Raw genomic sequence first — 21,944 nt, 5'->3', positions numbered from 1 at the left:
GCGAGGATGCGGAGAGAGAGGATCTCTTTTGCATTGCTGGTGGGAATGCAAGCTGGTGCAGCCGCTCTAGAAAACAGTATGGAGGTTCCTCAAAAAACTAAAAATAGAACTACCCTATGACCCACCAATTGCACTACTAGGCATTTACCCAAGGGATACGGGTGTGCTGTTTTGAAGGGACACGTGCACCCCCGTGTTTATAGCAGCACTATCGACAAGAGCCAAAGTATGGAAAGAGCCCAGATGTCCATCGATGGATGAATGGATAAAGAAGATGTGGTATATATATACAATGGAGTATTACTCGGCAATCAAAAGAATGAAATTTTGCCATTTGCAACTATGTGGATGGAACTGGAGGGTATTATGCCAAGTGAAATTAGTCAGAGAAAGACAGAATTCACATGACTTCACTCATATGAGGACTTTAAGAGACAAAACAGATGAACATAAGGGAAGGGAAACAAAAATAATATAAAAACAGGGAAGGGGACAAAACATAAGAGACTCTTAAATATGAAAAACAAACAGGAGGGGTTATGGGAGGGGGGGATGGGTTAAATGGATAAGGGACATTAAGGGATTTACTCCTGAAATCATTGTTGTACTATATGCTAACTAACTTGGATGTAAATTAAAAAAATAATAAATTAAAAAAAATACCACACGGGGCGCCTGGGTGGTGCAGTCGGTTAAGCGTCCGACTTCAGCCAGGTCATGATCTCGCTGTCTGTGAGTTTGAGCCCCGCGTCGGGCTCTGGGCTGATGGCTCAGAGCCTGGAGCCTGTTTCCGATTCTGTGTCTCCTTCTCTCTCTGCCCCTCCCCCGTTCATGCTCTGTCTCTCTCTGTCCCAAAAATAAATAAACGTTGAAAAAAAAATTAAAAAAAAAAAATACCACACACGCGGCAGAAAAAAGAGAAAAAAAAAAAAACAATTCCCGAGACAGAGGGACATGCCACATCACACAGGTCCACGTAAAATTTGCCACTTCACCCCAACGACTGCTTTTTGGTGCACCCGTCCCAGCAGGGACTCTTAACTGGGGCCTGTGAAGCCCAGGGGATCGCAGGCACAATGGCATTTCCAAGGAACCACAGGGGAGGAAGTCCCAGCTTCGCCGGCTTCTTAAAAGGAGCCAGAAAAAAAGCTGTTAGAACTTGGGAGAGGATGAGATGACCAAAGGCCTTCCATGAAGGGGAGCCTGAGGAGTGTGGGGTGCTCTTCCTTTGGACCCGTGGCGAGGGTCTGGGTGGGAGAGGCAAGTCTCTGCTGCCCCGTTGGCTGCTTTTCTGCCCAAGTGCTAGGCCAGTCGCCAGCCCCCAAGCTGTGGTGTCCTCACCCGTTTTTGCGGGTCTGAATTTACCAGCAGCACTTTTGACATCGGGGTGGTCACTCTGGGGTGGGCACTGTGGGGTGTGGAGCAGCCTCCCTGGCATCTCACTTCGTGCCAAGAGCACCCCCGGTCGTGACAACCTCAGGTGTCCCCAGCATCACTCCACCTTCCCTAGGGGTGGCATCACCCCAGGGGAGGGCCCTTCCTCTGGATTTCGGCTTCCCTACGGGCCGGGCCTGTGGAGGTTCTTTCCCGTGAGCTGTGTTCCTGCTCACTGGTCTCCTAAGTGTGGCAGATTGGCTGCCAAAATGTCCCTGTCCTTCATTCCTTCTCACGTCCTCACTTGTCCGCCATGACCTGGCAGCTCGTCCCATCTAGAAATGACGTTGGGCTCCCTGGCCCTTGAACCTGGGCTTCCTTGTGCCTTGTCTTGTTAACAGACAGCAGTGGGAGTGATACAGCCGTAGTTGACCCCTCCCCCCCAAATTCCGAACTGAAACCTACTTCCCAGGGTGATGGTATTAGGAGGTGGGGCCTCTGGGGAGGGGTTAGGTCATGAGGGTGCAGCCCCCACGAATGGGATGAGTGCCCTCGCCCCGCCCTCCACGTGAGGACACAGTAAGAGGATGGCAGTGTGTGGCGTGACCCAGCACACCGTCCCTCACCAGACATGGAACCTGCCAGCACCTCGGTCTTGGACTTTGGCCTCTAGAACCTTTGCCCAGGTCCCTGCCACCTCGGGAACGCTGCCGCATGAAGGACCCAAGGCTGGCCCTGGAGGTGGAGGAGCCACAGTGTCCATCCGATAGCCAGCCGCCCTCTAGGAGTAGCCTGCCTGCTTGCCGCTGACCTCAGATGCAAGGCGGCCCAGCCTACGCAGTCACAAGTGAAATAAGCGATCGCTGTTTTAAAAAAAAAAATTTGTTTTGAATGTTTATTTTTGAAAGAGAGAGAGAGAGACAGAGCACAAGTGGGGGGAGAGGCAGAGAGCGAGGCAGAGACCCAGAATCTGCAGCAGGCTCCAGGCCCTGAGCTGTCAGCACAGAGCCCGATGCTGGGCTCGAACTCAAAAGGTACGAGATCGTGACGCGAGCTGAAGTCATACGCTTCTCCGCTTCTCCGACTGAGCCACCCCGGTGCCCCAAGCAATTGCTGTTTTAAGCCAGGAAGCGGCAAACCTTTTGAGTAAATGGCCAGAGAGTAAATACTTCCAGCTTTCCGTGTATCTGAGTTCAGGCTGCGGTAACAAAGCACCGTGGAGGGGGAGGGGTGGCGCCTGTAAGCAGTGGGAACACATCCCCCGCTTGTGGAGGCTGGGCGTCTGAGGCCAGGGAGCCAGCGGGGCTGGGCTCTGCGGACGCAAGGCCCTTGCACGGAGGACGTGGGGACGGGGAAGCGATCTCCCCTGTGACTCCAGGGCACTCACGAGGGCTCCAACCTCATGACGCCATCTAATCTGAATCCTCCAAAGGCCCTGCCTCTCACGCTGTCGCACGGAGGGGTGGGGTTTCCACATCCAAATTCTGGGACGCAAAGAGTCAGTCCCCGTTCCAGGCTGCACTGTGTCCGTGGCAGCTGCTGGTCTCTAGCCACTGCAGGACAGGACGCGAACAAGTGGGTGCGGCCGTGTGCCATTGGAACTTCAGGTTTTGACTCAAATGTGAATTTCACATGATTGTTACGTGTCGTGAAACGCCACTCCTTTCACTTTCTCCAGCCATTTAAAAACGGGAAAACCACTCTGCTGTGGGCCACACAGAAGCAGGCAGTGGGCAGATGTGGCTGTCGCTTGTCAAACCTTGCTTAAAACCCTCTCCTTTCTCCCTATGGCTCTCCACCTGGGCTCTGCCGGGTCTCTCCTGAGAGTGGGTGTGAGATGCGTGTGCCCTCCCTGAGTCCGACGGGGCACCCCACGCTCCCACTTCTTTGTGGGGCTCGCTTAGCTACATAAAAGCAAGGTGGCACTCCATCCTCTCAGACCATAAACACCAACAGGTGTCCTCATGGTGTCGTGGGGTTGTTCAGGATAAGGCGGGCCTAGTGTTCCCTTTCTGGGTCACAGCCAGCACTTTGATATTTGTCACCAAACATTTACTACCCTTGACTGCTCTGCACAGCCCCACTTTAAGTGTTTGTAGAGCCCTGAAGGAAGAAGGGTGGGTGTGCCAGCCGCCCGGCCATCAGTGGGAACCCCCCCGCCGCCCCCCCCCCGACCCCGGCCTCTCCCAAGGCCAGAAGAGGCCTTGCAGGGAAGGGTGACTGGGATTTGGGTGGGTGGGGCTCGGATGCAGCCCACCAGGCCGAGAGGAGGGCCAGGTGTGGACAACGAAATGGGAGAGGCGCACAGGGGCTGACAGGAAAACTGTCCTGTGTCCCGAGGGACAGAGGATGTGTGGGGTGACAGGAGGCTGGACGGTGAGCTCAGGGCTCTCAGATGTGAGGCAGAATCTGGGTTTTATGCAGTGAGCAATTAGGAGTCACCAAGAAAATCTCATCACGAGATTTGTCCTGTTTTAGGATGCTCAGGTGGTGCTATAGGCTGAACTGTGCCCCCCCCCCCCCGCCCAACTCATATGAAGCCCAGCCCCCCATGCGAGTGTATTTGGAGGTAGGGCCTCTAACGAAGTCATTACAGTTAAGCAAGGACACGGGTGGGTCTAGGGCAGCCATCCTGGCTCCATTCTGTAGGCTGGGCTTGGGGGCAGGTGGTGTGGGACCCGGGCTGGACAGGAAGCCGGCACAAGAAGACACATGGAGAAGGTCCGTGGAACATGCCTTGCAGCATTGCTTTAGCACAGAGACGTTGGAAGTAACGTTTGGTGGTTTAAAGAGATGCCCGTGAACTCTCTGATGCTCCTCCCGTCAAAAGTCAGGGCCTGACCCTCTGCCCCGGAGTGTGGGTTAGATGCGGTGATTCACTTCTAACCAACGGAGTGTGGCAAGAGTTCGGCCGTGTGATCGACTTCTGAGGCTGGGCCATGACAAGTCCAGTTTCGGCCTGGGCGCCCCCACCCCTGGCGTCTCGGTTTTCTCTCTGGCGGAAGCCAGTAGCCACGTTGTAAGAACACAGTGCTGGGAAGGCCCGCACGGGACGATCCAAGGCCTCTCGCAAACAGCCAGCACCGAACTGCCAACCGCGTGAGGGAACATCCCAGACGCACAGCCCGCTGCCCCGGCCACGCCTTCAGTGATGCCGTCCCGGCCAGCGTCTAGTTGGCAACCTCCTAAGGTCGGTGAGCCGGAGCCCAGCCACGCCAGTCCCGAATTCCTGGCCCACAGACACCGTGAAGACAGATATTACTGTTTGAAACCACATCACCGGGGATAATTTTTGACTCAGCGACACGTAACTAACACGTAATATAAATATCTACCAACGGGAAGATAGGCAGGTGAGCTGTGATGTATTCAGACAAGTAGGTAATCAGCCTTGAAGTTTGGGAGGCCCCAGGAGGAGAGCGTGAACGGAAGCCTGCACGCCAGATGTCTCAATATTGCAACGTTACAAACCAAGCTGGCAAAAAGTTACATACGGTATGTTTATCCTACCTACCCTGACAAACATACCTTTCTAGCAACAACAACAAAGAGGCTAAGGGTTTTGTGGCTGGCAGAACACCAGAGATGACTGAGTTTATTTCTTCTTGCGCGTGCCGGCATGCTGTTGATGGGCTAGCGCTGCCTGGATGTCTTAAATAAGATGAAGACATACTAATTCAGAAATGATTCTATATTCTGTGAAATTTCTCTTAGGTGCCTCAGTTTCAGCATGAATGATGTTTGCAGTAATCAAGATTTTCATGTCCTTTCGAGTTTTGTTACGGAAATGCCCTGAAGCAGCTGTCATGGATGGGCTGACTTGTGTCCCCCTAAAATTTATCTCTTGAAGTCCTAAACCCCAAGATCCCACTCAGATGTGACTGTATTTGGAGATGAGGGTCCTTAAAGGGGTGATTCGGTCAAAATGCGGTCGCAAACGTGGGCCCTGATCCGGTCTGACTGCTGTCCTTGTAAGAGGAGGCGAGGACACAGACACCCACGGAGGGACGACTGTGTGAGGACGGGGGAAAAGACGGTGTCTGCACGCTCGGGAGAGATACCTCGGAAGGAACCAAACCTGCCAACTCCTTCGTCTTGGACCTCCAGCCTGTAAAATTGTGGGACAATGAACATCTGGTGTTTGAGCCACTGTGTCGGTGGCCCTCTGTAACGGCAGCCGTGGCAAAGGAACACGGCCCCTTTCCCGTCAGGCTTCTGCCTCTGGACTGCAGAGCACATGACGTGGTGGCGTCCAGAGCCTGAGTCCCCGCAGGGACGGATCCTCAGAGGGGTGTGCATTCTTACCCACACGGGTGCCCGGGGGCGTGAGGCCTTCATTTCTGCTGGAACCCCAATGGAGAAAGGCTGAGGTAAGGATCTAACCAGGAGGTGTGGGTAAAGCCCAAGGGTACAAAACAGGTGTATTTTCACCAGAGATGCTGAGTGAGTGTAAGACGTGGAGAAAGCAACGTAATTTTTCATGTGTTTCTAAAAAGTTTCTTAAAATATTAAAAATTTTTATTAACGTTAGGAAAACATGTGGGTCGAGATGGGGAATGACTGCTAGTGCTCATGACTTTGTTTTTTCTTACTGTTGTAGCGAGATAAATACAACATAAAACTCACCATCTCTGAGTGCACAGCTCAGGGGCGTCAGGCACACACACACTGTCGTGCAGCCACCCCCACCACCCGGCTCCAGAACTTTCCATCTCCCCAAACCGGGACTCTGTTTCCACGAAGCGCTGACTCTCCCTGCCCCCTGCTGCCCCCCACCCCAGGGGCTCCCACCGTCTACTGTCTGTCTCTGTGGACAGGACTCCTCTAGGAACTTCCTGTGAGTGGGGTCATGCAGGACATGTCCTTCTGTGTCTGGCTTCTGTCACTGTGCACAGTGTCCTCACGGTCTGTCCACATGGTGGCAGGTGGCAGGACGTCCTTCCTTGCGGAGACTGGATCATATTCTGTTGTGTGTGTGTGTAGGCCATATTTTCCTTTCATGTCATAGAGCAAGAGGTGGGGAGAACGGTCTCCCCAGGGCCTGAACCGGGTTAGTCACAAAAGCAGGTGGGGACAGAGATGCCTGTGTGCTTAGTAAAGGTGTGTGCGTTTGTGATGTGTGGGACCTTCTTTTTTTAAACATTTTTTTAGTGTCTATTCATTTTTGAGAAAGAGTGCAAGCCGGGGAGGGGTGGAGAGAGTGAGACAGAGAATCCCAAACAGGCTCCATGCTATCAGCACAGAGCCCGACGTGGGGCTCGAACCCATGAGCCGCAAGATCATGATCTGAGCTAAAATTGGACACTCAACTCACTGAGCCCCCCAGGCGCCCCTAGGCGGGGCCTTCTAATGCAGCATTGCCCCATCAGAGTTTCCGTGATGAAGGAGATGTTCTGTATCTGTGCCTTCCACCATGGTAGCCACTAGCCACGTGTGGCTCTCAAACCCCAAATTAATTAAAATTAAACTACATTTGGGGCGCCTGGGTGGCTCAGTCGGTTAAGCGTCCGACTTCGGCTCAGGTCATGATCTCACCATTCCCGGGTTCGAGCCCCGCGTCGGGCTCTGTGCCGACAGCTCGGAGCCCGGAGCCTGCTTCGGATTCTGGGTCTCCCTCTCTCTCTGCCCCTCCCCTGCTCATGCTCTGTCTCTTTCTCTGTCAAAAATAAATAAGACATTTTATAAAAAAAAGAAAAAAAAAGAAAAGAAGGAAGCACAGGTGTTTGTCTCCATCCGGGTTCCTTCCAGACGGCCTGGGGGGGGGGGGGTTGGGGGGTTGGGGGGTTGGGGGGAGGCGGGTTGCAGGGTCACATGAGTAATGAGGACGTAGCTTTACACACAGCATAACATTGGAAAGCGACAGTGCTGTATGAAGACTCAATTCGAATGTGGCAAGAGCACAAAGATCATGGCCAGTCCCGGCAGGGAGGGGAGGGGGTCTGATGGAGGGGATTGAGTTCTCGCTGTTGAAAGAAACTTGTAAGCAAATGTGGCAAAATAGCAAGGCTTATTACACCTCAGCGGCGGCGTGCACCGTGTTCTTTGTTTGAAACGTTCTGTGATAAAGAAGTCTCGGCACTGAGGGGATTCAGAGAGCCGGTCAGGCATCCACTTGATCTGCTTTTGGACCAAGAAAGTCTGTGAAACGGTAGGCTGAGAAGCAAAAATCTCACAAGTGGCTGACTTGAACCGAAACGTTCCTCCTAATGGGTAGGGTGCTGCTGCTTTCCCGGGAGAGACGAAAACAAGTGGTTACCTTGGAGGGCTGGCTTCCAGCTGGGTTTTACTTTTGCTGTAGAGCTGCGGATTTCGAGTTGTTTGGACAGTGGCGTTGCACTTGGGAGTGGCCCGCGGGGGCACCGGAGGGTCCAGGACACTGCCTCCAATCGAATCTAGAAGCGTGCTGTAGGTGGGAGCCGCAGGGGCCGCCCCCACCTGCCTGTTTCCCACACACGTGCCCCGGGGGACGCCTGTAAGCTCACGCTCCGCGTCTGTATTTACTGAGCACCTGCTATGTGTCCGATGCTGTTGCTGTGCTGGGAGAGACCTTGGGACATGCTGCTGTTCCTGCGGGGGAGGGACAGAGACGATCGGGTGGCACTGGGAAGAAAACCCCAGCAGGGCGAGGGGACAGAGTACTGCCACTGTCCTAGACTGACTCGGGGAGGGCTTGTTGGAGGAGGTGACATCTGACAGGAGGGGATGCGGGGGGGGGCACTGTGAGAGGACCCCTCTGGCTGCCAGGATGCCAGCGAGGAGAGGGCGGGTGCCTGGTGGGGGTGACGCACCAGGCTCCGCCGGCCCCCAGCTCCCGCGAGGAACCTTTGCACTTTACTCTGAGTGGTTGACGCTCAGCATTCTGCTCGGCCTGGAGGGCACTCCGTGTGTCGTCCCAGCTGGGCAGCAAGCCACTTAGAGGGACAGGAGCCGTCACCGCATGCCTGGCTTTGGTCCAGAATGTGTGCGGAAGTACCAGGGGCTCGAGCAGTGCTGGCCGCGGTGCCTTTGTCCTTGGGACCCCCTGCCCTGGAGCACACACACGTGCACACACACACACACGCACCTTGCCTCATTCCCGGCTGGCTTTGCGGCAACTTCCTTCTGTGATCCATACTGGTGTTGGCTAAAACCTCTGATGCTGCTTCTCTCAGACAAACGGACTGTTACCTTTGAGGATGATATTTAGCAGATGGGGGCGCTTGGGTCACAGAGATCTGGGTCTGGATCAAGCACTTGACCTGTGTCACAGTGGGTCCTCAGAGGTTCCTCATTCAGAAACGGGACAGGTGGTCACAGTGGCGCCTTCTCAATGGCAGTAAGGGGAGAGTGAGGTGGACAAAGGCCTCAGTGCTGTGCTTCCTGCAGAGCAAGCTGGCAGTGAAACTCATTCTCGTGACTAAGAGTTTTTAGTTTCGTGCTACCTGATTTTCCGTATCTCAATAATTGGGGGATCCATCGGCTCCTTGGTTGCAAAATACCATTCAAGTCTAGCTTTGTCAGAAGAATGTCGATGTCCAGATAAAGCTTGCTGCCCGCACAGATGAGCCGAGAAGTCAACCAGTGGGCTCAGGCCCTGACTTTGTCACTTACGGTGCCTCGGTTTTCCTCACCTGTAAAACGGGGGCAAGGAGGGTCCCCAACGCACAGAGGTGTTAATGACATTGTGTTAATTCGTGAAAAGTGCTTAAAACCAAGCCTGCTCTCTTAGCAAGGTCTTAACAAAGGCTAGTAGGTAGAGAAAGTACAGAATTACTGTCGGCATCCCGAGCAGCCGACGTTCAGGGTCCGACGGAACTTACGAGCTTCCCACGAGGGCGTTCCCAGAACTCCGTGATGCAGCCGGCTCCTGTGTTTATCTGTGGTTCCAGCGCCCAGCCTCCGACGGCTTTTCCCCTCCCCGCCACCGGAGCCAGCCTCGCCCCGGGACCTGCTGCGACCCCGACGTTTCCCGCGGCCGCCCAGCCCCCCGGGCCTGTCAGCGTGGCGGGGTGTGGCGGGTACCAGCCCTGCACCAGCTGGCCCCCGGAGCCTGCCCCAGCGCCCAGCGCCACTCCCTCCTACCAGGTACCAGCCCGGCCTCTCTCTCACTGGCACCTCACCTTTGAAGCCGCGGGTAGCGTTGAGTGGGAGCGTGCAGCGGGTGGCCCGCGCTAGCAGACAGACGGGCACACAGACGTCCCTTCCCCGCGCTCCTGTCCCTGCCTGTGACCGGGAGCCGGGGACGAGCGTGAGCTCATCTGGCACTTCTGGTGCTGCTGCTGCCATCTTCCCGACCCCTTCTCTGGGCCTGGAGATCCAGCCGCTCGGAACTTCCAGCACGTCCCGTGCCGGACGTGGTCCAGACCCCCGGGCCTCTGCCGCCCACCGCTCGTCCCCTCTAACTCCAGCAAATGGCACCACGGGCCGCCCCGCTGGCAGAGCTCGCTCTGTTCGGCTCCGCCCTCTTCCTCTGTCCCTTGCCTTTGCTTCCCCAAGGCCTCTGAGGCGTCTCCCCGCAGCCCGTCCCCCGAGCTCCTGCCTGTCCCCAGGGCCCACTCCTGACCCCTGCTTTCACGCTCACCTGCCTGTGGTCCTGTTCCACGTGACGACCCGAAGGCTCCTTTGCACGTCACCCAGACCCTCCCCGAGTCCCTGGCCCCAGCTGTCACCCCAGCCCCTAGTCCCCTGCTCTGACCGCCTCCGTCTTCTGCAAGCCCACCAGCTGGCTCCACGTGGGGGCCTCTGTGTCCTGACCCTGCGGGGAACCCTGTCCCCACGTCCTCACGTACCACCCTCCCTGCGCTGCTCCCGTGCGAGCTGTCTCAGGCTGGGCATTGCCCACAGCGCTTCTGCCCTCACATGTCAACATTTCCACGAGAGCGGCCACGTCCAGCTCGCTGGTCACTGCGTCCCCAGCTCCTGAACCGGCCTGTCAGAGTCGGAGCTCAGGAACTGTGAACGTGAGCCGAGCCGCGTGCGGAGCCGGCGAGGGCACGCCTTGCCCCTGCCCTGAGGGGCCCTCTCCCCGCTCCGTGTCTCTCCGGGGTAACCCCCTCGCAGGACGGTTACAGCCGCGAACCAGCGACGGATGCCGGCAGCTACGAGAACAAACAGGATCCCCTGCCCGCTGCCAGCCAGCGTCGGCTCCCGGCCTCGGCCGTGCCGTGCCAGCCAGGTGGGCCTCTGTAAGGGGCCGCCGGCTTCACTGTGGGAGCAGCCGCCGTGGAGCCACATTTTAAACTTGCCCAATTCGTAGGAGGTCCAGGGGTCGTGTGACCGTCAGGGCTGCCTTCTCAAATATGCGCCCAAGTCTCAACTAGGGCCGGGCCCGTGTAGGAGAGAGAGGGAGAGAAGGATGGAGAAGCAGAGAGGCGGAACTGGAAGGAGATCTGGAAGGAGGGGGCTTCTGCTGAGGACTTGGACTTGAGGGGTGGGAGAGGCCGGGGCCCTGGCCTCCAGCTGCAGCTGAGACTTCCAGGAAGTTCAAGGCCAGTAGCACCTGGGACCATGCTGGTTCTAGGCAGCGGGAGAGCCCGTTGCCACGGCTACGGGGGGCCGGGATTCCCACTGCTGGGAGGGGGGAGGTTGGGGGCAGAGGGGTGGCTTTGCAGAGAGGTTTTGTTTGCCCTCAGGGACTAAAGGAACGCGTGTCTGGCCCGGCGGTGGGTACGGCCAAGCACAGCCCCTGCAGCAGGCGGCCACCGCTAACGCAGGACAGCCAGTCAGCACCCTGGCCCTGAGCTGCACGGAGAACGACACCTGCCTGCCGGCCGCCAGCGCTCTGCCCGCGGCCTCCGTCTCCACCCTGCCTTCCTACACCCCGACCTCCTACAGCCCCACGTCTGCCCTGGACGCAGGTAGGGCGCATTTCCGTGTGCGCACAGGCCGTTCCTGAAGAGGCGCCACAGCCAACCCGGCGCCCCGTCTGGGTTTTCTCTCTGCTTCCTAGGACCGAGCCACCCGAGCTGTGACCTGGCTGAGCGCTCGGCAACCGGTCCTCACCGCCCCTCACCGCCGCCCCCCCGGCCGCCCCCCCCACTCCCAGAGCCCAGGGGCTCCCTGTGGGGCGGCCCCGGGAACAGCCCCAGGGCCGGTTCTGCCGGCAGCCTGGCCGGAAAGCGCCCGAAACCCAAGGGTGGCCCCAGGCAGCCCCTGCTTCACTACTGTGACGTCTGCAAGATCAGCTGCGCCGGCCCCCAGGTCAGCTGCCCTCCACCCCCCGCCGAGCAGGCCCTGGGGACCTTCCTGGGGACCGTCCTGCCGCCTCGGGTAGCCACACGTCAGGGGTGTCCTGTTCCGGAACTGGCGGTGACACGGGCGCATCAGAACTGCCTTTCCGGCGCGCTTGTGGAGGACACGAGGGCAGGCGCAGCGCTGACCGCTGGCGGCGGGAGCACGGGCAGAGGCAGGCAGCACCCCCTCCTGCGAGCAGCCACGGCAGTTCCGAGAGGCCCGGGGTGGGGTGCACCCTCGTTGCAGGGCTGCTCGAGCAAAGGTGCACCTAGAGCAGGGTGCCTGGTGGACAAGAGCAAGGGTGTGTGTGCTCTGTGCGCGTGTGCGTGTGTGTTGTGTGTGCGTGTGTGTGTGCTGTTTTCTAAGAGGGACGCCCCCCGGCCGTGCTCACAGATAACCCAGCTGGCGCTCTGGAAAGGTTGTCAGATGCTAGGGCTCCATGTTGACAGAGGACAATGCGCTAATTTTGTCTTCTTTTTATTTATTTTTAAGTTTATTTTGAGAGAGCGTGTGTGCACGCGTGCAGGAACAAGAGAGAGGGAGAGAGAGAGAGAGAGAGTTCATGAGAGACTAGCGGAGAGAATCCCAAGCAGGCTCCACGCTGTCAGCACGGAGCCCGACGTGGGGCTCGAACTCCAGAACCGTGAGATCGTGACCTGAGCTGAAATCAAGAGTCGGGCGCTGAACCGACCGGGCCCCCCCGGGTGCCCCCATGGCACTCTCTTTGTGCTTGTCTTCACCGGCACGTGTGCGTGCATTTTGTTCAGTGTGACCTTGTCGCCTGGGCCGGCTCCCGCCTCCGCAGCCACGTCGGGATCCTGAGTTGGCCCTTCCCCGCCCCGCCCGCCACTCCATCACCTTGTGCGCGGAGCTCCGTCAGCTGGCCTCCTGCGGCCAGGGCAGTACTGGTGCCTGTCCGGGCGTCCGTCTCCGTAGCCTCTCTCCCCTGGGGCGGCCCAGGTGGCCGTGCAGCCAGGGGCACAGGGACCTGTCCCAGCACTCCTCCCTGCTTTGTCTCCCTGTCTCTCTTCACACGCGACGCACGCGTTTACGGCGAGGAGTCCGGTAGCCGCACGGCCACTGCAAACGCGTCCTGTTGCTTTGAGCTCGGAGCTCTGCAGCGTGTTCTGCCGGCCGTTCTATCCTTCCACTGCAGCATCACCACCTCGCCGTGTCAGGGGAAGGCCAGGGGCTCAGGGGGGGGCCGGGCACCCAGGAACTCGCACTTGCCGTGGCGATGGAGCTAGAGGTCAGACCCGGGTTGTGGGCAGCCGCGGGGCTTAGCTACGGTGGTGCGTGGGGATCGCAGGCCTGAGCTGCCATACTTGCTGCAGCTCCGTGGGCTCTGTCCTTCTAGACTCTTCTTTGCCCCAAGGCTTTCACCGTGTGTGTGTGTGTGTGTGTGTGTGTGTGTGTGTGCGCGTGCACCTGCTGTTGCTTGGGTAAATGCTCACAGGTTTCCTGTGTTCCGGAGAGTGTCCCCTCCTGCTCCTGTCCCCGCTTCCCACCTGCCCCCGAACCAGCCCGTGTGGGTTTCCCCGAGATCTCTTCCCTGCAGGGCATGCTGACCCTTGGCATGGTCAGAGCGCGTTGGTTTAGCGGGCCCACTCTGGGGGTGTTCGCTGCGGCCGGCCTTGTCCTCAGGATTCCCAGGGAGGAGTCTGGTCACTTGCCGGACGCTGCCAGATCCTTTGGGCTCAGGCCTGTGAGTCCTGGCAGCCTCCCTCGCGTGGACCCCTCGTAGCCGCGCTCCAACGAGGAGACGTGCCCTTGCTGTTGCGGTCGTGTGTGTCCTTGAGTGGTTTCCGAGGTCAGATGCTGAACAGCCAGAGTTTTCCTTCGGAGAAGCCTCTGAAACCACGTGTGTGTTTCTTCAAGGACACTTGCTTATTGATTTTCAGATAAGAGAAAGAAAAAGAAACCTTACGTTTTTCGGCCTGAGCTTCTGAGCCTGTTGACGGGGTTTAATAAAGTGGCTTGGTGGCCGGTGGACGGGGAGGGGGGCCACAGGCCCCCGCCTCCCCTGCGAGTGAACCGCACACACGCCCCTCAGGCCGCTCTCCCTCTCTGCCTGCAGACCTACGTCGAGCACCTAGAAGGGCAGAAGCACAGGAAGAAACAGGCGGCTCAGAAGATGGGCACCCGGCCTGACGGCAGCCCGAGCAGGGCGCAGACACAGCTGCGCTGTGGCCTGTGCGCCGTGTCCTGTACTGGGGCAGACGCCTACGCCGCTCACATCCGGGGGGCCAAGCACCAGAAGGTAGGAGTCCTCCCAGGCGACAGCCCGGTGGCACCATGGCCAAGGGGTTGGAGGGGGCGGCCGCCAAAGGCAAGGAGCTTATAGCTCCCTGCTATTAAAGTCACCCCGCCTGTGGGACAACAGCATGGAACAGTGCCCGGGCCTCGTACCCGGACCCCAGAGGGAACCTTCTGGGCTGTAGGTGTGTTTACGTGTTTATGGAAATAAGCATTTGTGTGTTGAGGGGATCAACCACGTGTTCCATTTGAAGTTCTGCTTTTTAAAGATAAATGGGTCAAATTAAACTAATATGATGAAAACACTAAGTTTAAAAAAAGTTTTTTTTCATGTTTATTTATTTTGGAGAGAGAGATAGAGTGCGAGTGGGGGTGTGGGGGCAGAGAGAGACGGAGACACAGAATCCCAAGCAGGCTCCAGGCTCCGAGCTGTCAGCACAGAGCCCGACGCGGGGCTCGCACTCACGAGCTGTGAGATCATGACCTGAGCCGAAGGTGGACGCTTAGCTGACTGAGCCACAGAGGTGCCCCTAAAATGCTAAGTTTTAGCTGTTTCAGATTCTATGTCTCCCTCTCTCTGACCCTTCCCTGTTCATGCTCTGTCTCTCTCTGTCTCAAAAATAAATAAACGTTAAAAAAAATTTGTAAATGCTGTTTTAATGTCAATTTTAATAGCAATGTTTTAAGTGATATGAAATTGTTTAACATCAGTGCTTTTAATATGTATTCCTATTTTATTTATTTTATGTTTTTTTGTATTTTACTTTTGAGAGAGAGAGAGAAGGGGAGGAGCAGAGAGAGAGAGAGAGACAGAGGGTCCAAAGCAGGCTCTGTGCTGTCAGCAGATGTGGGCTCGAACTCACAAACCCTGAGATCTTGGCCTGAGCCAAAGTTGGACATTTAACCGATGGAGCCACCCAGGTGCCCCATATTCCTATCTTAACATCAGCATTTTTGTGCGGCCTTCAGAATGCACATAGTATGTCTTCTTATGGAGAGACTTGATGGGATTCCCACCTGAGGGAAGGTCGGGACACACCTGCCTCTCCCCCGGGGGTCTGCTCTTCCCGTGCTGCACAGCGAACTTCTGGAAAAGCAGCCCCCTTCCCAGGTGGTGGTGGTAACTTGCAAGGTGACTCTGGTCACGGGGCGTGTGCCGAGGGCGGGTGGGGACGTTCCTGGGGAACCAGCTTCAGGCCGCATGGTTACCGAGCAGGAGGGTTAGGAGGGAACCTCCTCCAGGTGCCCTCCCTCACGGCTGGCCCTCCCCCCGCCCCCCGCCGCGGGACCGTCTTCTCCCCTGCACTCCTCAAGAGCCTTGTCTCCAGCGCAGCCGGGGCAGGCTCTCAAAGGCGTGAGGGAACCCACAAACCCCTCAAAGGAAAGAGCGACCCGTGGAGGAGGGGAAGCAAGCAGGTGGAGGAGGGGGGGGAGGGGGTGCCCAGGCCTGGCCGCGCAGGGGTGCAGGCGGGAGAACTGGGGCCCCGGAAGGGTGGGCTGTACTGCGGGTCCGGGAGAGCCTGCAGCCAGCTCTGGGCGGGGGCAGGTCTGAGCTGTGAGCGTCAGACCCGGGGCGAACACGGCAGTTGAGGGAGGGAGAGGCAGTTGGGGCAGTTGCCTCGGAGGCAGTTGGCGTGAGGACGTTGCAGGTGGTAGTCAGTCCTCCCAGTAAGTACGTTTGACGGGGGGGGGGTGGGGGGGGGGTGGGGGGGGTGGGGGGGTGGGGGGTGGGGGGGGTGGGGGGGGCGGGGGATGCCGAGGATGGGGTGTGACCGGATCCCGGGTGCATCTGTGTCCGTGGATGTGTCCACACATCCCTGAAGAAGGTGGAGTGTGTCCGTGGACATCTTAGCAGTGGCCTCTGGCCACACATCTCGCCACACACACCGTGTCCCGTCCGGGCCGGGCCCGGGGCTGGCGCTGGGGTTGCAGAAAATGGCCCTTTCAGCCCGAGCCAGTGCCATTTGGAGGGGGGTGGGCGTAGGCAGCACAGGATGTTGACGTGTTATAGGTCCTGCCTGCGCAGGACTGGTAGGGCCTGGAAGCAGGAAGGAGCTTCTAGAAGGAGTGGGGCTGGAGAGCCCGGGGCGTGTCACTGGGGGCTGGGGTGGGAGCGGCGCTCTCCCCTCCGTAGGCTCCCAGCCCTGCACACCCCCTAGGTGTTCTTCCTGTCTCTTCAGGAAGGCCGAGGAGGCCCAGAGAAGGCCTGACAGGGGACCTGGGTCTGTTCCAGGTCTTCAAGCTGCACAGCAAGCTGGGGAAGCCCATCCCCCCCATAGAACCCGTGCCGGGGAACTCCAGCTCGGCCACGGCCGCGGGCGCCAGCAGGCCGGCCCCCCTCACCGCGGAGAGTCCCCCCACGGCCTCTGCCAAGCCCACAGCCCCCGCCGGCCCCAGCGCGCATGCCCTGAGCAAGCCAGGGCCAGCCAGGAGACTGGCGGCTTTGAAGGCCTCGCGCCTGGGTACGTGTCTGCGTGTCACAGCCAGCCACCCACGCCCTGACTCACTCCTCACGCTGGGATTTCAAGGAAGCGCTTGTCCATTTAACTTGTGTGCGTGCGTGCCCGCCATCCCGACTCTGGAGGGACGAGCCTCTGGATGGAGGGCGGGGATGGGGAGAGGCAGGCACCTTCCGGCCACACCGTGGTAGCGCCTCTCACACCCCGGTGCTCGTGGCGAACAAAGCGGGCTCTGATGAGTTAGGTGGGTCCCGGGAAGTTAAGGGGGGGCTCCTTGCCACTCCACCTGCAGCCCGCCTCCCCTGGGTGGGGGCGCACCCGCCGTGGCCTGGGCAGTGGAGGCAGGCAGGTGGCACCAGCCAGGCGGGTAGCTAGGATTGTGTGTGACGCCCTCGCTCCACCGACTGCTTAAGGGCACCTCCTGATTTACCCTCCACGACTCTCAAAAGTAGCTTTTGTCACGATCCCAGTTTGCAGAGGGAAAAACAGAGGTGAGGCGAAGCCCCGGCCACCTCACACGCGGTGCAGATGCGATTCAGACCCAGGTCCGGCCGACAGGCTCTGTGCCCCCCGCCCTGCTGCACCCGGGAAGCAGGGGGAGGACTTACCTTACTTTGAGCCTCAGCAGCACCGTGTTTTGAGTAACCACGTGCTACTGAAGGTGAAACCATGAAGCAGCATGGCTAACAGATGGGTCTCCCCCGTGAGGCCCGGTGAATTTGCCCCACGGGGCTGGGCTGACCGTGTCCCCAGTCCACCTGGAACTCTGTCCTCCGTCACCTGAGGGATGCAGAGTTGGAGCGGCTGGGGGCTCCTCTGGGCGGGGGGCGACAGGGCTCTCTGTGGATGCGTTCGGATTTCCGCCAAACCCTGTGTGGGCCTTGTTCTCTCAGCTGCGACCCAGGCCGGCCCAGAAGGGTCTTTCGGGACCTGGATCTGACTGACTGACGTCACGGGGGCTGGGGGTGCGGGTGACTGGGCAGCAGGAGACCTCGGTTTCCATGTTGTCCACCCTCCGCACTGGAGGACTGGAAGCCAGCCGTGGTCTCCGGCCGGAGCGGGCTGTAAGCAGTGCAGTCCTCCCTTCCAGGGCCCCCCGAGCCGCAGGCAGCGGGCAGCAGACTCCCCGAAGGGGCACACCTCGTATCAGATGGGTCTGGGGAACCGCCCACCGGAGGAGGCTCTGCAGAAGCTTCTGGAAGGTGTGATGTGCAGCCCGTGGGCCCAGGCTACGTGGAGGAGGTAACTGCCAGGCAGCCGTCGTGATGGGGCCATCGGTGTGCGCCCGCCCTGTCACTGGGCCGTGGCAGAGGATCTGGGCAGGGCCCAGACTTCAAGATCTCGCCCCGCTCTCCTGAGGTGTACACACTTGTCCACGGGAGAAGCCCGCGGGAAGGCCCGGGCCCTGGGCTTCAGATCCTGAGACAGACCGGCACTTCCTGAGCCTTTTCCCGCTGGGAGGAAGGCAGAAAGGGGGATCTGTGTCCTGCCGAGCTTCTCCCCGCAGGCACGCGATTCTCGGGCTTTAGCAGCCGGTGTGCACCCTGCGTGGCCGGCATCTGACACCCAGAGCCTCGGCAGTGGCCCTGCAAGGCCTGCCTCCAGCAGCCTTCTAGAACCAGACTTGGAAGCCGCCTCCCCTGGCTGGCTGCTTCCGTAGTCCCAGCCTCGCTTCCTCCTCCTCCGTGGCTGAAAGCATTAGCGTTTCTTCTGTCCTCAGGGTGATGTTTTTGTTTGACCAATTCAGCATCTTCTGTTTTGTCTGGAGAAATAACCACCCAGATAGATTGCTGCCACGGGAGGCCCTGTGGTTGGGCAGTTAGGAGATAGTAAGGTGCTGAAAAGCCTGAGGAAACACAGAAGGGGCCTGTGATGGGTGGAAATCACCATAGGGCGGAGGCCAGAGCCCTGCGGGACCCGCCTGGGCCGTGGGTACTGTTGCCTGGGGTGGGGGTGGGGCAGTGGGAGGAGGAGGGGGGCGGGACAATGGCAGAGGTGGCCCGCGGGCACTGGCTGGCGTGTTGGTGAAAGGCCGGCTACCCTGAAACCCACTTGGCAGGCGGGAAGCCAGCGCGCGGGCCTGGGGACCCCTAGGAGGGCCCGGCGCCCTGGAGGTGACGGGAGGCGACCCTGCCCGGAGACCAGACCCGCTGCGGGGCAGCCCTAACTCAGCTGAGCTCTGTGTCACAGGTGTGTAACGACGAGGGCAAGGTGATCCGGTTCCACTGCCGGCTGTGTGACTGCAGTTTCAACGACGGCACCGCCAGGGACTTGCATGTGAGGGGACGGCGGCACCGGCTCCAGTACAAGGTGCGAGGGGCTGGGGAGGACCTGCCGGGTCCGCATCCTCCCTTTGTCCCCCGAGGCTGAGCCCCCCCCACCCCGGCCCCTCGAGCGGCATCCAGACCTGGCGTTTCCCGCTGCCGGGAGGAAAACCCAGAACTGTGTTTGCTCATGGCCCGTGGTCTCTTGCTGCGGAACGTGTGGTGGGAAAACCGTGCCTGAGTGATGCAGCAGGGCGTCCTGGAGCACGCAGGACAGGCTCACGCCGGCCGCCTCCTGTCCCCAGCCCCGGCCGGGTTCTCTTTTGGCCTCTGCCGGGAGCCCGAGCTGGCGTGCAGCTGAGACGGGGCTCGGGGCTGAGCAGGTACCTGGGGGCCGGGAGGTCACGGCCGAGGGGCTGCTACTGCCACGGGGGCGTCGGGCTGTCCAGGCTGAGCCACATCTTCGGGGAGCCTGGCCTCCAAGGGGTCCGGGTGCCAAGGGCCTTCCGGCGCCAGCAGGGTCCTTGTTAGGGGGTCCGCTCCCCACACAAGGGGGGGTGGCTCTTGGGTCCCTCAGCCCTGTGGGGTCACCCAGAGGGGCTGCCGGCTGTCTCCCTCTCTCAGGTGTGCAGGGCACCGGGCCCTGTCACGCGTGCACACGGCCTTGTGCTTGTCTGTGCACAGCCCGTGTAAAAAGCGGCTTCTGGCTAGTTCCCCGTTCTTTAGCAGCTTTATTGAGATGTCATCCGCACGCTGCACACTTTACCCACGTGAGCGCACAGGTTCGTGGCTTTTGCTGCGTCTGCACAGAGCTGTGGCCATCGCCTTTCTGTAATTCCAGAACACTCCGTCACCCCCAAATGAAGCCCACCCTTATTAGCAGTTGCCCCCACAGTTTCCCCCACGAGCCCCCTTCCCGTCCGTGGGTGAGCCTGTTCTGGACGTTTCACACACTCGGACTCACACCCCGTGGGGCCTCTCGCGTCCGGCTCCCTCCCTGAGCGTTGTGTGTTCGGGGTCCATCCACGGGGCGACGGGGGGGGGGGGGGGCCTCGCTCCCGTGCATGGTGGACACGCCGTGTGTGCCTGCTCATCCGTCAGTGGACGCGCGGGCTGTTCCCACCCCACGCTGCTTAGACGGTGCTGCACTTTCTGGATGATGGAAGTAAACGCTCAACACAGAGTCCAGGAGGGAATCTGAGATACTTTGGAAAACACGGATTGCTGAATTCCACACAGATGCCGCTTCCCCCGAGCGACCTTGATTAGAAATAAACATCTTGGGTTGGCTCTGCGGCGACTGGTCAGCGGTCGGCCGTGGGGTCTCGCGGTGCTGCTGATTTCCTTCTTCCCTGGGCAGCGTGGGCCCTTGTGGCCACACCTGGGCGGCGTCGGGTCGGGCCACAGAAGGCCGTGTGGGCTCCCTGGGCTCCGGGCCCTCGTCTAAAGGAAGGTCTGCCATCTCACAGCCCTTCTTGCCCTTTCCAGAAAAAAGTGGACCCTGACCTTCCGATCGCAGTGGCGCCCAGCCCCAGAGCCCGGAAGCTGCTGGAGGAGAGGCTGAGGCGGCGGAGGCAGCTGGGCAGGAAGCGGCTGGAGGGGATGCGGCGCTGGCACGCCGAGATGAGGTGCGCGGGCCCCGCCGGCTGCCTCACCCTCCCGCACACCCTCTGCTCCCTTTGAGGCCCCAGGCCCGGGTGCTCACCCCTGCGAGGTGGGCAGGGGACACCGCCCTTGGCAGAGATGGTCAGGCTCAGGGCCTGCATTAGCATCTCGTAATACACGCAGGACGGCACAGCCACGGCAGCCACGGGACAGGCGCTCTGGGCCCCACTTCACAGGGACGCCCCGCGTCTCCGTGAACGCTGACCCCAGTGTCCTCTGACTTCTGGTGTCCCCCTGACCCCGGTATCCCCTGACCTCCAGTGTCCCTCCGACCTCCTGTGTCCCCTGACCTCCTGTGTCCCCCTGATCTCAGTTCCCCTGACCTCCTGTGTCCCCCTGACCTCCTGTGTCCCCCGTCCTCCTGTGTCACCTGAACTCAGTTCCCCTGACCTCCTGTGTCCCCCAACTTCCTGTGTCACCCTGACCTCAGTTCCCCTGAGTTCCTGTGTCCCCCTGACCCCAGTGTCCTCTGACCTGTGTCCCCCTGACCACCTCTATCCCCCTGACCACAGAATCCCCTGATCTCCTCTGTCTCCCTGACCCCGGGATCCCCTGGTATCTGTGTCCCTCTGACCTCCTATGTACTCCAGACCTCTGGTCTCTGCCTGAACCTTAGGGTTCCTTGTGTCCCCCTGAATCTTCATGTCCCCTGACCACCCATGCATTTGTCACATCCTCCTTCGCCCTCTGGAAAAGGTTCGAAGCATTATTGACATGGTGTCTGATGCTCAGAAGGTCCAGGCAGTGTCTGAGCTGGAGAGCAAGACCCAGGACAGACTCAGGATTGCAGCTGCCCTTCATTCCCTGCCTCTTGCCCTTGGCATATGTTCTCCCGACCCGCCTGGCCTCAGTCTCCCTGATATACGGCGGGCATTTGTGCAGGACCCACATCCTGGAGGTGGGCTTCCAGGGTCCCATCAGGCTACTGCGTCTGTCCCTGGAGGTCCTGGAGCCCCGACCTCACCTAGCATCGCTCTGATGTGACAAGCCCAGGAGACCCTCGGCTGCTTAGAGCAACCTGTCCCCCCTCTTCCCCCCAACAGGCGCTACGATCTATGTAGGAGGCGACTGGAGGAGGGGCCGCAGGCCCAGGAAGAACACCTTGGACCCTCGCCACCTGACCAGCCCCCTCCTTCCCTTCTGAGCAGGCCGGGGGCACCTACTGGCTCACCTCTGGTGGGTGGCGGCCTTGTCTTTGTGCCGAATGCCTCCCGTGGTTGAGGCCCCACGGGCGGGTGAGGTTCTCAGGCCCTCCCTACAAGGACCTGAATCTTGTAGGAGTGAGGAACATGACTTTGAACGAGGACCCCCAAAGGGTGCCCAGGGGTGGGAGCTGGAGGGCCTGAGGGCCATAGCCTCATCACCAGTCACGGACACGGGCCCCAGGCCTGGGTCCCATCACCAGCCACAGGCGTTCCTAGCTGTGGGGCCCCGGTCACCGTTTCCCTCTGGAGCCTCAGCGTCCATCTGTCCACGCACGCTGGGCCAGGGTGGGTTGGGAGCCCCCCGTGCCCACCTTGCCGAGGGGAAGGACCCCGCCGAGGTGGCTGCGAAGCCTCTGGCTCAGACATGTGAGACCACCTCAGAGGGGAGCCCACTGGCCCCACGCAGTCCTGGGTCCTCTCTGGCTCACCGCCTCGGGCGTCCCTAGCCTTCCTTCACCTGGCTCTCTGCTGCCACTTGCCTGCCACCCCCAAAGCCAGCCTGGCTCCGG

At 59.8% G+C, this 21,944-nt stretch overlaps 1 protein-coding gene across 1 annotated transcript in view; it reads left to right on the top strand.

The window, feature by feature from the left end:
- Positions 1-21,944, top strand: part of ZFR2 (zinc finger RNA binding protein 2) — a 43,034-nt gene that overhangs the window by 9,812 nt on the left and 11,278 nt on the right. Inside the window, exons 2-11 of the mRNA XM_030336854.1 lie at positions 9,243-9,438; positions 10,414-10,528; positions 10,986-11,210; positions 11,303-11,553; positions 13,664-13,846; positions 16,076-16,304; positions 17,392-17,543; positions 18,492-18,611; positions 20,054-20,193; positions 21,274-21,406. Of these exons, the coding sequence (XP_030192714.1) occupies positions 9,243-9,438; positions 10,414-10,528; positions 10,986-11,210; positions 11,303-11,553; positions 13,664-13,846; positions 16,076-16,304; positions 17,392-17,543; positions 18,492-18,611; positions 20,054-20,193; positions 21,274-21,406 (1,744 nt within the window). The remainder of the gene's footprint in view (positions 1-9,242; positions 9,439-10,413; positions 10,529-10,985; positions 11,211-11,302; positions 11,554-13,663; positions 13,847-16,075; positions 16,305-17,391; positions 17,544-18,491; positions 18,612-20,053; positions 20,194-21,273; positions 21,407-21,944) is intronic.

Source organism: Lynx canadensis, chromosome A2 (assembly GCF_007474595.2).
Source record: "Lynx canadensis isolate LIC74 chromosome A2, mLynCan4.pri.v2, whole genome shotgun sequence".
NCBI classification, from domain to species: domain Eukaryota; kingdom Metazoa; phylum Chordata; class Mammalia; order Carnivora; family Felidae; genus Lynx; species Lynx canadensis.
The sequence above is the reverse complement of the archived record's forward strand: the minus strand, read 5'-3'. Positions and strand labels throughout refer to the sequence as shown.